At 53.6% G+C, this 17173-nt stretch overlaps 6 protein-coding genes across 6 annotated transcripts; 3 read left to right on the forward strand and 3 right to left on the reverse strand.

Moving 5' to 3' along the window:
- Positions 1 to 845: 845 nt before the first annotated feature.
- CPAR01_01945 (YggS family pyridoxal phosphate enzyme) lies at positions 846 to 1844 on the reverse strand (the record flags this gene model as incomplete). The annotated part of the gene is made up of 3 exons (XM_060486233.1): positions 846 to 1363; positions 1442 to 1616; positions 1734 to 1844. The coding sequence occupies 3 exons, from the start codon at positions 1842 to 1844 to the stop codon at positions 846 to 848; spliced, it is 804 nt and encodes a 267-aa protein (XP_060353561.1).
- Positions 1845 to 2691: 847 nt separating this feature from the next.
- Positions 2692 to 3706, reverse strand: CPAR01_01946 (uncharacterized protein; the record flags this gene model as incomplete). Its single annotated transcript, XM_060486234.1, has 2 exons — positions 2692 to 3367; positions 3417 to 3706. 2 exons carry the CDS (start codon positions 3704 to 3706, stop codon positions 2692 to 2694), a joined length of 966 nt encoding a protein of 321 aa, XP_060353562.1.
- A 1252-nt stretch (positions 3707 to 4958) lies between these two features.
- CPAR01_01947 (uncharacterized protein) lies at positions 4959 to 6833 on the forward strand (the record flags this gene model as incomplete). Its single annotated transcript, XM_060486235.1, has 1 exon — positions 4959 to 6833. The coding sequence occupies one exon, from the start codon at positions 4959 to 4961 to the stop codon at positions 6831 to 6833; it is 1875 nt and encodes a 624-aa protein (XP_060353563.1).
- Positions 6834 to 7541: 708 nt separating this feature from the next.
- CPAR01_01948 (uncharacterized protein) lies at positions 7542 to 8643 on the reverse strand (the record flags this gene model as incomplete). The annotated part of the gene is made up of 3 exons (XM_060486236.1): positions 7542 to 7967; positions 8090 to 8158; positions 8275 to 8643. Coding segments are annotated over 3 exons (864 nt in total), but the record flags the coding sequence as incomplete, so codon positions are not given.
- Positions 8644 to 10903: 2260 nt separating this feature from the next.
- Positions 10904 to 11083, forward strand: CPAR01_01949 (uncharacterized protein; the record flags this gene model as incomplete). The annotated part of the gene is made up of 2 exons (XM_060486237.1): positions 10904 to 10926; positions 10963 to 11083. The coding sequence occupies 2 exons, from the start codon at positions 10904 to 10906 to the stop codon at positions 11081 to 11083; spliced, it is 144 nt and encodes a 47-aa protein (XP_060353565.1).
- A 3136-nt stretch (positions 11084 to 14219) lies between these two features.
- CPAR01_01950 (uncharacterized protein) lies at positions 14220 to 17063 on the forward strand (the record flags this gene model as incomplete). The annotated part of the gene is made up of 4 exons (XM_060486238.1): positions 14220 to 14331; positions 14392 to 16669; positions 16725 to 16992; positions 17052 to 17063. The coding sequence occupies 4 exons, from the start codon at positions 14220 to 14222 to the stop codon at positions 17061 to 17063; spliced, it is 2670 nt and encodes an 889-aa protein (XP_060353566.1).
- Between the last annotated feature and the right edge of the window lie 110 nt (positions 17064 to 17173).

Genomic DNA, 17173 nt, shown 5'->3' on the forward strand with positions numbered 1-17173 from the left:
TTCGTTCGTTTGGGTTTATATACTCAATATAAACCCATTTAAAAAAAAATGATCCTCGGTGTACTAACACGCTTTCCCGCTAACACAGGATGAATCTTATCCCCCACTATTGTCAGTCTTCTTGTCGTGAGGTGACTGAGTGTCATAGCTAGCCTCAATCCTATCTATTGTGCTGCTTCTCTTGTTCAGCCGCCCACTTGGCAGATTATTGATTCTCAGAGGCTCAAACATGAGACTTCCCTGACGCCGTGTGAATGACAAGCCTAGCATGTGTCTGGAGGATCTAGCGCGTTCATGCTGCTCGGTATGGCACTGGAAAACTTGTATGAATGAGAGGAGAGAAATGCTTAGGAAAATCGTTCGCAGTGATGAAAAGCAATCAAGAGCGAGAGTGGAGGGCAAGAATAGTTCCAGAGTCATATGAAAACTGAGGCCGCGTACTCCGAAAGCTTGAGGACGAGTAAGAATGGAGATGGTGCAAAGCGCCTACATCTATCTCCTCTCTCCAAGTCAGCTACTACTCGAAGCAGACTTATGGAGTTATTCGCCTCCCTTGGAGAGGATGGTTCACACGAACTATAGCTCGTTGCATCACCAACTGAGACGTCGTAAAACTAGAAGAAAGGGGGCGGATGAACGCCATAACGCTAGTGACCAGGTTTGTATATCTATCATCGTCATCAATACGTGTGAACACTACTTCGGGGCAGGTTGAAGACCGCATCATTCCTGGACCAGAACTCACCTCGCCTCCCCACAGCCAATGTGTATCAACTTTCTCCATCACATTCATCCAGCCTCGTCCAAAAGTCATTCGATATCCAAAACTCTTCACACCAACTCCACTAGACCAAAATCTTAGCCTCACTCTTAGGCCCCCTCTCTCCAAAAATCGTGCTTCCCACCCGAACCTCCCCACTACCCAACTTCACCGCGCCCTCAAAGTCCTCACTCATACCCATACTCAGCTCCAGCTCCCTCTGCAAGCCCAGCTCCTTGACAACCAGATCCCGCTGCTCCTTGAGGCACACAAAGTCCTCGTTCTCGTTCTCGGGCGTCGTCGCCTTGCTCCGCGCGATGGCGCCAATGGTCATCAGGCCGAGCAGCTTGAGCGCGGGCGACTCCTCCTCGACGGCGCGGCAGAGCGCGACCGTATCCGGGCCCGGCTCGGCGCCGGACTTGGACTCCTCGCCCGAGGTGTTGACCTGCACGTGCACGCCGAGCGGCTCCACGGGGCTGCTGTCGCCTGATGACGAGGAGATGAGCTCCGCGCGCGAGGCGTTGAGGAGCTGGACCTTTTTAAGGGTATCTACGCTGGAGACGCAGAAGAGATTCGGGATCTTGGCCAGCTTCTTTGCATGTGCTATTGGAAAAGCGTCAGCTACCTCAGAACTACGTAGGGGAGGGCGAGGAGCGCATGAGTCTTTGAGGAAACACTTACTTGACTGCAAACCACCGATAAAGTGCCACTGAATACTCCTGGGCAGCATCTCCGCCTTCTGGCCCAGCTCCTGGGCGTAGTTCTCGCCGAAATGCACCTGCGGCGGTGTGGTCTGCTGGTGCAGCGCCAGGATATCGTTGGCTGGCTTCAGCTTTGAGACTGCCACTAACCGAACCTATTGTCACTGAATCAGCATCCATCTCGCACAAAACAAACTCCACGTCGTTGTGAAGAGAGATTCTCCCTGATTCCCCAACAGCGTTTCCGGGAAGTATACAGAGTGACGACTCACATTTCGCCCCGCAGCGACGGCGGTCACGCGCTCCTGGACAGACTGAAGCTGCGAAACCAGAGCCTTTGCTCTCGAGGGATCAATCTTCATCTCGGGTTGGGCGTCGGTCATTGCAGGGTTTACCGGGGTCGTCGTATCGATGAGTAAGGGTTTTGTGAATGAGACAGTGAGTGAGGTGAGACGAGGTACGGAGTTTTTGGCTATGAAAGTTGAGGTGAGGTTGAATTGCAGAGTCATTGAACTTCCAGCGTCTTCGGAGACGGGCCATAGTTGCGCTAACAAAAATGGGGCCGACCATCTGCGCAACAGAGTGCGGCGTAATGGAGATGGAGTTAGAGTCTACTCCCCTGTCTTAGACTCATTCAACAACCTTGATTGTCTTTTATCACTTAGAGGTTTCTTCACTGTCACGAATTTAGCTAACTCGAGTGAACTTTTTGATCTGAATAATCCTTAGAAGAATCCCATCTGAAAGATTGGCTGTTCCTTGGAGTACACTCAGACTGAAGAGCGGCGACGTCAGAGCGTATCTTCGCAGGTTAGATTAATCTACTTCTAAAATGCATCGCTCTTGTGATGATCAATGGGAAATGAATTCTGGCGGGATTCTATGATATCTTAGATGATCGCATCCATATTGTCGACAAAAGTCTTTACTTCTCAAACCCAGAGTCAAAATCTGAACGAAAACACTTGGTCTCCCCAAGTCATTCAATCGTGAGGTCAGACAACTGTCACTCCTTTATACTATACTAGCTGGAGGACAGCTTGGCAGCTTGGCAGCTAGAAAGAATTAAGTTACTATTAGTGACTATGGCATATTGAAACTCTCATTAGTATGCTGCTACCCCCCGCATCCATTTAGCTCCTCTCACAGATCGTCGCTGCTGTCCTCTTGAAGGTGAAATCCCTGTCCGCACCCATCATGCAAAGAATCACCATGTCTCGCCCTACTAGTTCAAGCTATCTGAGATCCCGAAAGTTCTGATCGGCCCCTTGAGTTCGTCGCCGGCACCTCGTGAGGCTCCTGGACACCAGACAGCTCCGTCCTCGGATTCTGGTACTCGTCCACAGGCGACGGGTACGACGGCGGAGGAGTCTGCCGCCTGCTGATCGGACTCACATTACTAGTCTGATGCGACAGTTGACGCGCCGGTGGCACCACAAACATGTGGTCGCCGGACGAGTTTGGGCTGGCGTATGCCGAATCATGGCGCATCTGCTGGTGTACAACGGGATGGAGCGTCGGCGTGGGATGGCGAGCCTGGATTCCCGTGTTTGCAGCATAGGCCGGCCGGTTGCGCCGGCGCAGGAACCAGAAACAGAGAGCCGCTGCAAGCAGAGCTCCGACCGCTACGCATCCTACCGCGATGCCGGCCACGGCGCCGGTGGAGAGGCTCGATGAGCCCGCTGAAGGGACGGCCGACTCCGTCGCTGGCTCGGATGTTGCGTTCGCTTTGACGACGAAGCCGCGACTTTGCAGTGCGTTGCCAATGAAGCCCGCAGGCGCATCAGTCTGAGTGTAATTGCCGGTTGGGTCGATGAGTCTTAGAGCGAAGTTGGGGTTTGTGGCTATGGTCTCCTCCGTGATGCCATCTTTTTCTCCAATGTACCAGGTATAATACCCATTATTTCTATCATTGGCTTCGCAAGGTCTCAGTTAGTATTGCCAAGTTGAAGCACCTCGCAACATCGTCCTTACTAATGAAAGACGCTACAGCTATGCCGGCATCCTGTCCCCAGTGCACTAGACTCAGAGAGATCCATGGCACAGTTGGGACCTCCCATGTGATGTGAACCTTTTGTCCCAGCACGTAAGTGCTGTTGAGATCCGGGACCGTCACACGGCCACCACTTCGGTCAAGTTCAAAACTTGGCGGTTCGGTGAAGTAGGCAGCTTGGACGGGTAGTATCGTGAAAGAAAGTATTCCAAAGAGCGCTCGGCTGAGCGAAAGCTGGCAGAGACATAACATAACGCGAGATGAAGAAAATACCAACAGAACCGAACAGGATCTGCCCAGAGGAAACAAACGCCTCATGATATGCATTTTAACCAACGATTACTGTGCCGTTTGCTCAGGGGACTCTGGGGCTTTGCGACTCATCTCGAGTCTGCCTTGACTAGGCCTGATTGAGGCATCAATCCTGAGATGCATGTACTCTAGCAAGGGTGCTAGAAAGAACGTTGCAATGAAATGAACGCTTCTTAGGCTAATTGAATGGTTGGTAGACACGATGCTGGCTGAGAAAAGGTACGCTGTGCCGCTGGGCTACAGCAATACGAACGCGCCAGCCAAGACTTCGTGTAGTCGAGGTCGCGAAGAGCCTGTACAAAGCATATGCTTTGCAAACAGCTGACTCATTTGAATAATACTACAGCGCTCATTACGGAGTAAATAAACACATGGGCATGAGAATAGACATTGGGTGGATGAAGCATCGCGATGCCTGGAACATTGAAGATGGCAAGCAGACGAATGAGACAATTTGGCCCCGCCACAAGCTCTAGCCACTTTGTTATCGCTATCGGATAAGGCACGAGCAATGCTTATCTTATCGGCCACATTAGGATCCTTGCTTCACGTAAAGTTACGCGTTCAGAAATTCCAGGGGGGATCGGAGGGTGGGATGACGGGATGACGGGATGTCATTTTTGCACGGCATGTTGGTTGGCTGATACCTGCCGTGCTGCTGTTGCCTTCAGGTTCCCCCTTGCTGTGCCTTATGCCGTGTGCCGACCGTGTCTTCGTCAGCTCCCCAATCCCGCGAAAGAGATAGGAAAGGGAAAAAAAGGGATGAAGGAGGAGGAGCACTGAATTGACGACGAACCTTCAACCACGATTGTCGCGTGTTCTTCACCTTTCGCCTCTCACACGGGCAGCTCCCTGGCCCTTTCTGATAACTAAACTTTTTTTCGCCTTTCGCTTAGGGTCAATTCCTCTTCTTCAACCGCTTTTGCACTTTTCTTTCCTTATCGTAGTTCCGATCGATTTGATCTCCATCCTCTAATTTATCAAGCCAGGTGTCTGTTCTTCGGCTTGGCTTGGTGTTGGAGCTCCCTGTCCACATGTCATACCCTTGAGCTCGACCATTACGAACCGAATCGACTCGACTCGACTCCATCGACCCACGATAACCTCAATTGATCCATCCCACTCGGCCTACGGCCCTTTAAGGCCCCGAATTCCCGAATCCTCATCGTCGATTACGTCTAGCTCGCCCGTCATGCCTAAGCAACACATGATATTTGGGCGGCCGCTCCCCCGCATCGGCGCAAGACGCATCTCCTTCCTCCTCGTCAGCATCTCCATCTTCGCCGTCTTCTCCCTTATCTTCACCCTCCCGAGCGCCATCCCCGCTGGCCCGAGCCTATCAAAGTACACCGACCACAAGTTCTCGATACCCTCAGCCTTGAAGAACCCATTCGGCGCCTCGAGCCGATTGAACCCTTTCAAGTCTCCATCACACCCGCCCCCGCGTCAACAAAATGATACGTACGGCGAGTCCTCCTGGTGGGCGGATTGGAAGTGGCTCTCTGTGCCCTTCTCTTCTTCATTGACCCTCGACGAGGAGCGCTCTCTACTGCCTCCCCTCAAGCCTCGCCCGGCCATCTACTGCTACTACGACACCACCATCAAGAAGGACGCCGCAAGCAAGGATGCCGAGAGCGAGCTTCTTCTCCTTTGGCGCCGCGCGTGGTGGGCCCGCGGCTTCAAGCCCATCATCCTTAGTGCTGCTGAGGCTATGAAGAACCCGCTCTACGACGAGCTTCAGCGCAAGGAGATGGACGCTGAACTCAAGACTGACCTGATGCGCTGGCTGGCCTGGGACAACATGCGCGGTGGCTTGCTCGCCTACCACACCACCCTGCCCATGGGCTCCCACGAGGATCCCCTCCTCTCTTACCTTCGCCGTGGCGAGTACCCAGAGCTCACCCGCTGGAACAACTTGAACAACGGTCTCTTTGCCGGCGGCGAGAAGGAGGTGACAAACGCCATCAAGGCTACCATGGCCGGCTCCAAGCTCAAGGAGGCCAAGGACTTCATCGCTGCTGCCACCGAGGACACCTTCAAGATTGACAACTACCCCAAGGCAATTGCCTACTATGACGTTGCGGTTATCCAGGACAAGTACCCCAAGGTCGGCGAGGCCATCGCCGCAGACCGTGCCGGCGGCCTCAAGGCCCTCAAGAACCTCATCAACGGCCACCTGCACACGACTTGGCAGAACGTCTTCTCAGACGGCATAGCCGTCCTCAAGCCTCTGCCTCAACACATGACAAACCTGATCAAGAACGCCTGGGACCTCGCCGGCGACCTCTCCATGTGCCCCGACTCGCCCATGCCGTCCTCCTGTCCGCCCAACAACCCCAAGTGCAAGCCCTGCGTCCCCGCGCAACCCATGCACGTCTCGACCCCTCCCCGCTACCGCAACACCTCGACCCTCTACACCATCGGCACCGTGCCGCACCCCTACACCACCGCTCTCCTCGCCAACCTCCAGGACACGATCGAGATCCCCTGGCTCCGCCGCAAATCCGAGCGCGATGCCTGGCTCGGCGCCGTAACCACGGAGCTCCTTGGCGTCGGCATCGGCAGCGCCCCGCGCGTCCTCAAGTTCAAGGAGGCCGTCGCCGGCGAGTTCGCGACCGCCCACTCCCTCTGGCTCACGGCCGAAAAGGACCTCCCCAAGGACCTCGACTGGCACTTTGGCTTCGCCATCCCCCACAACGCCACGGACGGCACATCGCAGACCCCCGTCCCCGGCCCCGAGCGCCGCCCGCAGCCCAAGCACGACCCTGCCGACGGACCCATCCCGACCGCCGAGGAGCTCGACAAGGAGAAGCCCCTGCTCAAGAGAGCCCGCGATATGGGCAAGACCAAGGACGCGCGCGAGCTTTCTATCCGTGGGGCCGTCGAGGCGTGGAACCTGGCGGACACCGAGTCGTGGAAGTTTGCGCGTGCGTTCCTGGCTCGTCGTATCGTCGAACGCAAGGAGTGGGAGGAGAACGAGAGCCAGTACGTCGGCGGCGTCGGTACCGAGAAGGGACGCCGTACGAGTTGGGGTGATCGCTGGATGGATAAGGATAAGAAGCAGTAAGGACGGGTGACGTCTTCACGAGAAGGGTCAAAAACAGAAACAAAAAGTTGTGGTTCTACCTGAGAGAAAACTGCTACTCGGATTGTTGTGGTATAAAACGCCGTGGGAATCGGCGTGTGACACTATGTATGACTGTATTCGCGGTGTACTTGTTTTTTCCCAAAGGGTTGTACGGGTCTGGTATGAGGGCATCTGGAGTTTTAGAGAATTATGTTCGTTCCCGTGTAGAGTCCAGAACCAAAGAAACATGATAAAAAAAGAAAAGCAAGCAAAAGATCATGGGAAATGGCCAAATGGTGTTTGCCTCGATAGTGGCATTCGCGGTTATCAAGACATTTGGTTGTAGGAATGATATTGATAACGGCTACCTCACCATGTCTTCCGCCAACACCCTCTGTTTTTTCTTGTCCCCCATTCTAATTTCTACGATTCTCAACTCCGCCATCTCATTTCATCTTCAGGTTCCAATCCGGACCTCTTATTTGCATCGTAGTTGCATTTAGAAGAAAAAGCGAGATGTTGAATATCGCATGAAAAAGGTAGGAAAAAACAACGCAAAGAAAAGGGTGCGAAGAAGACAAGTTGAGTTGTCCCTCCTACACGTCACGGGCCAAGCCAAAGCCACCCCCCCCCATCACCGTTTTGATTTCAAGGAAAACCCATACGGATGGATGGATGGAATGCAAAGAGAACAAGAGCCCGATCCCTTTACGCAGAGCGCGTGTCGCCGCCCAACTCGCCGCCCAACTCCCTGGCACTAGCGCCGTTACGACCGGCCTTGGAACCATTGACGCCGTTCTTGGCCGTCTGCTGATGCTGTTGCTGCTGGGTTCCGTTGCTGTTGCCGGTGGTGGACTCGGTGTAGCTCCTCAGAGCAGAGCGGGCTGCCTCGACGACGCGCTCGGCGGCCTTCAGGGCATCTCTCAGCGCCTGGGCCGTGGGGTCGTCGTTCTCAGAGCGAGCCCCTGAGTCGCGCTCCTCGAGGAGCTCGCGGATGTGGCCGTTGAGCCAGAGACCCTCCAGCTGGGCGCGGGACATGTCGCGTGCGCCGCCGATCTTGCCACGGCACGAGGGGGTGCCGCAGAAGCAATCGAACGGCTGGGCCATGTGCCATTCCGTGGAGGGGTAGAAGAACTGGGTGACACACGACGTTAATGGATGCTTTTCCCGATTGCTCTCTCCAAGTCTCAGAGACAGTAGAACCCCCCCGGGCCCAAAGGTTGCCCGGAGTCAGTGGGTGAAATGTGATAACTCACCGTCAGTTCATCGCCGGGCTGAAGTCCTTTCGGCCCAGCCAGAACATTAAAGTTGCCCGTGTCAAAAATCTATTAATAGCACCTGTCAATCTCACGTCTTCCAGGATGTCCCTGTCCCCGACCCGGGGTAGGTTCTGGGGGAACTTGGAAGTAGACATTTGTGCTTTCTTAGCGGCATGACTAACAAGAGACGGTTCGCACGAGTGGTTAATGTACAGCAAGTCACTGTTGAGGTTCAAGTGCTTAGCCTTGCCGCACTGAACGGTGGCATAGGTTGGCTCGTCGGCCAGATCGCACGGTGGGAAGGACATTTTTGCGTAAACTGCAAAAGGCGGCAGAGAGACCTTGGAGAAGCTCTTGGTGAGGAACTCTGTCTCGCTCGCCTTGACGATATCCTGGATGTCCGGATGGGACGGCTGGGTCCAATGGGGCGTAAGTGGTGCCATTGCAAGAATTTTCGGGTCGAGGTTGGCGGTGTCGCGGTCGTTGTCGTCACGTCTAAATCCTGGAACAGGTTGTGGTTGGACTCTTTCCTTTTTCGCTGGGTCAGCTTGCTGTCACATGTTGAAATTGGAAGGGAGTTAGACTAACGTGGGGCAGGATTCGAATTGTGAGAATTGAACAGGAAATGAGAAAGGGTCTTTCGTTAGAGTTGATGTTTAGTACAGATAATACAGGCAAAGGGGTTTGATATTTGAAAAGTATGGATGGAAGACGGGAGAGAGGTTGGAGGAGAGGGAGACCAGAGTTCAGGCCGAAGTGACCATACGGAATACCCTCATCTCTTGTACAAGAGGAGGGGTAAACCATCTGACATCAACATGTGCCGAGCTGTTCCACGGGTGTCCTAGGTTGTCCAAGATTGTCCAAGGTTTCACAGGCGGCAGTCTAGCTGGTGTAGCCAGTCGGGGAGCTCAATTGTCTCAGGATCGCTCATATTGTCGCCCGCCTCACATGCATTTCCTCTTGTGCATTCCAATTGCGGGGGACCGTCGTTCCGCAATGCTCCTGCAGGCAAGGGTTGCGGGGCAATGGATGGACGATGAGAGAAGCCAATTCAGCAAGTGCATATTCATAGGTAACACTTGTGGAATCCCGTCCAAACAGTGCACGTCGTCCCCGGCGCCCGTCCGGTTGTTGCGGTAAAAGAGAGGCTCATCCACCGCCTGACCAATGGCTGGAGGTTCGCCGACGAATCCGGTCGAAGACGGTCCATCCTGAGCCCCTGACGGTGCAGAAAGAGTGCGGAATACATGGATCGGCTAGTCTACGACTAGTCTAGCTGCAAGTCATGATACAGGGCCGGCACGGGGTGGCTTGGAGGATTGGGGGTTCACCGTTCGTCTCTCCCTCCCAACTCTACATACATGATGAGGTTGAGGGTGCCACGGGTGCTCCGAGTACCCCTCATTTGCGCGACTCTGCCCCTCTTTTGACAGACAAGTCGACAACTTTCTGGCGAAAACAAATCCACACTCTGTCACTCTGGGAATCTTCGAACGGGTTCCAGTGTGGGGGTTTGGGGGTTTTTTTCGTTCCGGCCTGCCACAGCCGGTCCAGCCCCTATTATTGTCCTCCTTGTTCCTCGGTGCTTTCGCCCAATGACCGAGGCTGAAGCGTGGGCATCGTCGATGGGTGAGTTGAGGTACGCAATGCGGCGTTCCGCACGCTGTACACCAGAACCCAGCAATTATATGGATACATGTTTGTTCCCGCAAATTTGTTGTTTCGTGCTCTAGGAACGCTGAACCCAAGTCGCCGTAAACTTGGCTGTAACATCTTATTTGTGAAGATCTGGGCTGTTTTTGACTTTGTCTGACCGTTGATGTCACTCCCGCATGTCCGTTCGTTTACTGCAGTCTTCTGGTCTTGGGTGTCTCTAGTCCCCCAATAACAATACAAGCTTTTGAGAGTGTCCGATCCTGTCCGGTCGACATCGTGTTTTCGCCGGTTGGAAAGCTCCGTGGGGAGCAGTTTGGCGGTGCAAGGAGCGCGGCTTCGAAGTCTCAGCTCAAGCTGTAGTGGCCTTCTTGATTCCCTATTTGCTGTCGACAATGGTCTCAATTCTCTCGGCAATGGTTCCAATGGCATTGATTAGGATGCTTTTCAACTGCGGCTTTGTAAGCAATCTCGATGGCTCAAAGGCCCATACCAGGGATTAAACGCCAAACACATACGACGGTTGCAAACGTCCGTTGCTCGGGCCGTCCTGACATCCCGCGCTCGCATGCTTCAATGGCACGGCCGCTTATTGTTGATCAGCCACAATCATCAGACCGCAGCTTGTTTTTCTCCAAATTGGGCTGATGTCATGCAGAAGAGCAGCTCTTCTTGTGCCACAGATCAGATGGTGTGATCGGTTTTTAGGCTGCAATAGGAAATTTCACATTCCTGAAGATGCACAGAGATGAAGGCGGGACGTGACAGCCATGATCGGGAGGCCTGCGACGCTCACGGGCGGCCTGTGGCCGGGCCTAGCTACCGGAACGGGGCCGCGGGTTGTGGCTCTCGGACCAACTTCCGGATGCAAGACCCGCCGCATCGGTTCTGGTCCTACTACAGCAAGGGACACGCGATATTCCACCCTTTGCTTTACACAACGCAACCCCAAACGAGTCTCGAACAAAGGGTGGCCCCAGTCCTATCTTGCTTCCTCCAAACCTCAAGCTGTGTGAGCCCATGTCTTCTTGTTGAGGTAGTTGTCATCCATTCCACGGGCCGCACAGTCCCAGCTAGGACCCCTGTCACCGTTTTCACGACCCTGTCGTTTCAGGACGCAAAAGCTTGGTGACAAGCTCCAGTCGAGGGGCAGCGATGGCGACCAAGAAGGCTCAGCGTTGCGGGAAACAACCTGTCAAAGCCGTACAATCCTGACCAATGTCCGGAACTGCCCTCCGTTCTTCGAGACCTTCCCTGTCGAAGCCCAATGTGCGAGGACCCCGCACAAGTCGATCTGCCGCTCACCGAACGAACCCAACCAACTTTGACGGCTAGGCCGGGACGTGTTCCCTGAATGCCCTTGTTGAGCAGGAATCTTACCGACCTGCGTGTCGCTGGCGATAGGAGGACTACGGAGATAGCACACGCGCAGCCTCAATACGCGGCAACACTCACGCCGACACGCCACCCGGACTGCCCTGAATATCTTGTGTTCCGCTGTCTCCCAATATTCGGTCTCGTGTTTTGTCATCGTCGTCAGCTGGACGGGCCAAGCAGGGTTTGTATCCCTGCCCCTGCCCATGATTTTCCGTGATAATTCCCTGGTATATAAAAAGAAAGTGTGACAGAGGAGAGCCTGTGCGCCATCGGTAGACTTCAGGACGGGCCTGTCATATCGGCAGAACACTGAGGGGCATCTTGGGAGGCGCCCGTTGCCGCCGCCCGTTGATGTACGTTCTTCTCGTTCTTCCTCCCGTTGATCAAACTATCAAGGGGTTTCATTGCTCAAAGCCACGTGCTCCCCCTTCGGCAAACGCTCCTATAGGAGAACCAAGACCATGTACTCATGTCCCTGTCTTTGAGTCACCTGGGAGGTCCTCGAATGGGCTTGCGTGCTCCGCACCCAACCCATCCCGCCGCTCGAGCGCCTTGGGCTCATGAGGGTGGGGCGGGGTGGTAGGTATAGCAAGGCGAGGCAGGCCCCGAAGGAAGCTTTTCGAAAAGATGTAAATTGTCGGGCGTCCGTCCGTTTTCTTGAGTCCTCTCCAGCTCGTCTCTGTCATTATGATCATTCAGGTTTCGTCCCTCTGAACTGCCGACAGTACCATCCTAATTTAAATTCATTGCCTCGTTTGGCCAGCTCTACTCTTCTAGACACACGTTAGCATTCTGACAACGGTACGAATCGATCGGGAACTCTGAGCAAGAGGACTGTACCATCCTATCCAACACATCGACAGAAAGATGCGATCGACTTGGAGTATTTCTCTCATGGAAGAGAACAACAAGCCGCATCCCAAGCCTCAGCCTGACCCTCCAGTACCTGTCCCCGATAACCCAGATGACCGGCGGCGATCCTGAATCTAGAACGACATACAAACTTTGGATATCAAGGTCGAATATCCAGACATCTTCACTCGTATGAATGATCAGCTCCTGTCTCAACATTCTGGTAGACGACAGTAGTTGTAAATAATCGCCGAGGATTTCAGCAACGAGTGCCTTGGAGCGGAAAAGGATGGGGACAGTTCCTTCGTCAATCCACCGTCCGAACAGCCTCACAAACTCATCTTGGCGCTCTGATTTGATGATCGATTGGACCGCGCGGTTTTCCTTTTCCCGTAGAAAGGGTACCACGGACCTCCATTAGGAACTTCAGTGGTGGACATCAAGCTCTCTATAGCATCGCAAAACAGTTGCAGATGCTTCAGATTGGGAGGGTCATCGGTAGAAATGCGGAATAGCAGCGGAGGAGGCTCATTGGAGTCGCGACCGTTTCCTTGGAATGGAGGTTTGGCAGGTTCTTGGGCCTCTGGGGGTGTTGAAGCTTGGCTTCTCTTCCCATGTCGAGAATGTCAGCCAACGTTGTAAAATGTCACCGGATATGGATAGCAGTCTCTTTTTTCCTGGGAATGAAAGGAGCGATGTTCAGCTTTAATGGATCAAATGGGTTGGGAGAATTGGGAAGGTGGTAGGAGAGAAAACACGAAGGTACCTTGCCTTAGGCTCGCACATACGATAGGAACCGAGAAGGACAGTGCTGTGTCCCAAAGCAACGTTGTAATACGATGACACTTATAGCTTCCTCACGTCCACACTTTTGTGCACTGCACGGAACCTACTTCATAGGCACTCATTTTCCGTGATCCATACTGCTCAGGAACTAACTGCCTTTGACTTGGGCTTGCCGTCAACATACCTTACTCAGTACACTACAGAACAACAAAGAATATTCTACTGACCAGGCAGGAAGTCATTGTGGAAGGCCATAATAATGAAAGAGTGGTGAATGGTTTAGGCAAAACCATTGGGGTAATGAAAGATATAAATAATGCATGAGTGCAGTCTTCAGGATGAGAAATGGGCATCGCCTAAGAGAAAGATATAACACCTGGTTTTCATACCTTATACGATGGGACACGAGGGATTTCGCATCCTCACTCAATCCTTACATGGATTATTGTCGACAAGTACTTGTGGTCTGTGTTATGTGAACTTCACATCTACAAGTTGCCCATGCGAAGGTTTGACATATATTGAAGTTCCCTGAAAGAGCGTTGTTCAGTCTTACATGCTCACAGATGAGTGAAATTGCTGGTCTTGCAGTCTGTACTTCCATCTTCCACCAGAAACATCATTACATCTGGAGGGAATTCCTTCCTCAGGTATATCATTTGCTGAGAGGCAAAGCCCTTTCGCACCTTCCTGCACATCACCACGCATCTGAGTGACCGCCTTCCCTCCAACTCACCACTTCTAGACCACTATCTTGCCTAGAACTTGCCTGTCGAAAATTTCTCTTCGCCTTCCAATAAGTGACCAAACCGGCCCAGGACCTTTCCTTCTCCCCAACATTTCACTTTGCTTCTCTTCTCTCCCCACAACATCACTCGGTCGATCCTCGATCCTCCCTCTGTCATAGCACACAATCCAAGCTCACCATCGCCAACCCAGCTTCACTTTGCTCTGGCGTCCAACTTTTGGAAGTCTGCCGATTCATCTCCAACTCCAACCCTTTGTGCAGCACTCGTTTCTGTCGGGTTGGTCGTGCTGAAACCACCCAGCAGATTCTAATATTGCATATCAGCCCTCACAAAGCTTGCCGACCGGCGATTTCGCCCCGTTGACTCTGGTAAGTTTTTCGTTCATGTCACTGTTCCTGTTTCTCGGTTTCAGACGATTTCTCTTTTCAAATTTTCTATTGCCCAGACGAGCGAGATTGACGCAATCACGAACTGCCCTATCACTGCCGACCAACCACTTTCCGAATGCTGTTCATCATCACTTTGAGAAGCGATTCACACAAAATACCTGGAGTTCGGAATCAGCGCTTACGGGGAGTTGAGCAGTGTCAAGCAATTTTCTCACACCTGGCTACGTCGTTTCCCGCGTCCAATCGGCGCCTGGCTAATCGTACGTCGATAGTGAACGACCTCACTTGCTCCAAGACATGCTTGTGGAGACCAATTCAATGGAATCGACTCATTACAGCATCAGCCAGCTCTTGGCCATCCGTGGCACCAAGCTGCAATGCTTGCTCGAGCAGAGGCTGCTTGAGAATGCCAAAGAGAACCCTATCTTGAGTGCGCTATCCTCCCCTTTCCGGCCTTCCAGGCCCATGACACTGCTAACCTCTTCCACAGCAGGCATCATTCGTCACAAGCGACCCCTTCCCCACCAGAGAGCTCCTCTAGTCTCTCGTGCCAACATGGAGGTCAGACAGTCCTCTTCCGGTGACTCGAAGTATCAAGCACCGGCCAAGCTTCAGGCACCTCAAGTCACTGCTCAGCTCCGTGACAAACCTGTTCGTACACTTCGTCATGTCACTGCAGACGTCAGTCAGCTTGATGGACCCGCCGGTCGACAGCTCGATGGACAAGATGCCGAGCCTGAACTCCAGCCTGAAGTGCCTTCTCAGCGACCTGTTCTCCCTGATCAGAAGCGCAAGGGTTTTGAGCAGTTCTACGAAGCCGTCCGATCTCCCACTCACGTCCGCGTCACTGCCGGAGGCAGAATTGTCCCCAATACCCTGGATGGTTCCCACTCTTCTCCTACCGGAAAGAGCAGCAGAGAGAGAATCAGTATGGACATCAATGGTGTACAGCCTTCGTTGGGACAAGCTTTCAACAGCCAGTTCATGCCAGGACCCCCCCTGATGGGCCCTGTTCATCCGGCCATGCAAACTACCTTCCCAATGATGGCACCAAGCCCGAACCCCATGGTCTCTTTCAGCGGATTTGCGATGCCCCCTTTCAGCGTTACCCAGACTCCGGCGCAAGCACAGTTTGCCCCTCTGAATAGCGGCATGATTCCTGTCGGCAATACGAATGAGAAGAAAGATCAGAACAGTGGCGTCGTCCCCAACACTGGAGCTATGCCCATGCCTCCGTTTGGTGGACAATGGTTCCTCCCACCTCATCCAATGATGCCGATGGGTATGCAATACGCTAGTGGTCCAACGTACTCTGGAGCTCCAATGATGCCCATGGCGTTTGGTCCAATGGGCCAGCCGATGGGCCAAACGATGGGCCAGCCCATGATGTATCAGCAACCTCCTCAGCCTATGCCTACGGTAGGCGCCAGGTCCTTCACCCCCAATGCGCCGGTCGAGAGTTGCCCAGTTTCATCCATTCGACCTAGCATCATCACCAAGAACCAGCTTGCAGGCCTGCGGTCCAGTCTCAAGAAAGCAGAGGCCCAGTTGGCTTACAATCGCCACCAGATCGATGAGAAGCATATGGAAGAGTACGCCCGTCAGCTTCGTTCCGACATCGAGCACTTCGAGATCAAGCTCAAGGGTGAACTCGCACTCGAGGACAGCACTCTTTCTCAGCGCAGCGACGCAAAGGACGCCAGTGAGGTTAAGACATCGAAGGAGTCAAAGCCGGCCGCTGCCGAGTCTCGGAAGACGCTCATGTCTGACTCTTCAGGCGATGCAGATACCAAGAACGACCCAGCTTACATCACTCGTTCGAATGTGACCGAGATGCCCAAGAACCCTCGTCATCGTAAGAGAGACAAGCTCAAGCTTGCCGTGGACACTTCGGCGGCGTCTGCTCCATACATCAATTCCACCGTATTCGCGACCATCTCACCTGTTCCCTTCGACCCTAAGGGACATCATCAGACCAGAGAATTCGACTCACTCCACTTCCGTAAACAATCTACCGGTCTTCCTGTCTCTGCTGCTTTGGCGCCGGTTTTCCAGCCTCGCTCTGACCTTCGCCGCTCTAACGAGAACACTCCTCCTGTCTCGGCTGTGCCCAAGGCAGACAAGGAGGCTGGCGACAATGTTTTCCGTGGTATCCTGCCGAGAAACAAGGAAGAGTCTGATCGTCTCTTCTCAGGCGCCCCTCCCACGCCCGGTCTTGACGAGAAATTCGAGAGGATTATTCGTGAGAATCCTGAGTTGACAAGGGCGTACCTGGTTGGCCAGGTGCCTTTCGGCATGGATCCCAGTCCTGATATCAAAGATTACGTCTACCACCGCCCTCTCAACCAGGAGGAGGAGATGGCCAAGCATCTCTTCTGGAGCAATGCACCTGCACACCTTCGAGTCAACTTCCCCTTCTTCGACGGTAGGAGCTTCTATTTGCCGTCGCCCGAGAAGCCACCTAATCGCGAAGTCAGCGATGGACGCTCAGCTGCACGGCTCGAGGAAAAGTATCGCCGCGCGATCAAGGGGGACAAGAATCCTTTTGCCGCCTTGGAGAGACTGACCGGCCCAAACATGGAGCAAGCAGTGAAGGAGCTGAAGAGAGATACCAAGTCAGACAACATCACCTCGCCCATGAAGCGCCGCAACAAGTCTCGCCCTGTTGCCCACTTCAACAGCCAAGGCCTTGACAAATCGAAGGACAGCACGATCTCGTCGGACAACGCCATCGAGTCCGACTCCGAGAGAGCCTACTTCAACTCGTGGTCAGTTGCAACCTTCACCAAGCTTCATGCATCATACTTACTAACTTGACAGCAGCGTTCGTACTTGGTCGGAGAAAGTCACCGCGTCTGCGACTGCTCTTCCGGGAGCTGTCACTTCGGAGAATGCCCAAGGCTATCTTCCCCAGTATGCCATCGGCCATGCCGCAGCCTCCTTGTCGCCCGCCATCGCCAACACTGCAAACCAGTCCACCCGCCTGTCACCTTCCAAGCTGAATGACAACGGCAAACTAGATGCTGGTCAGAGCTTGCTTGTCGCATCGGCTGATGGTCGCGTTGAGAATCAACCTCCCGGCCTTTCCATTGTGAGTAAAGTCCACTGACTGGGCTCGTAATGGTGGTAAAGCTGACTGAATAACTCTAGCGAATCAAGTGAGGCATCTCGGCCACAACGCCATTGGCATCTTCTTACTCTACTATGGTTACGAAAACGCGTTCTAAACACTTGTACGGATTATTTTGAGACACTCAGTGCTATGGCGGCTT

Source organism: Colletotrichum paranaense, assembly GCF_030867605.1.
Source record: "Colletotrichum paranaense strain IMI 384185 chromosome Unknown Scaffold_2.1, whole genome shotgun sequence".
NCBI classification, from domain to species: domain Eukaryota; kingdom Fungi; phylum Ascomycota; class Sordariomycetes; order Glomerellales; family Glomerellaceae; genus Colletotrichum; species Colletotrichum paranaense.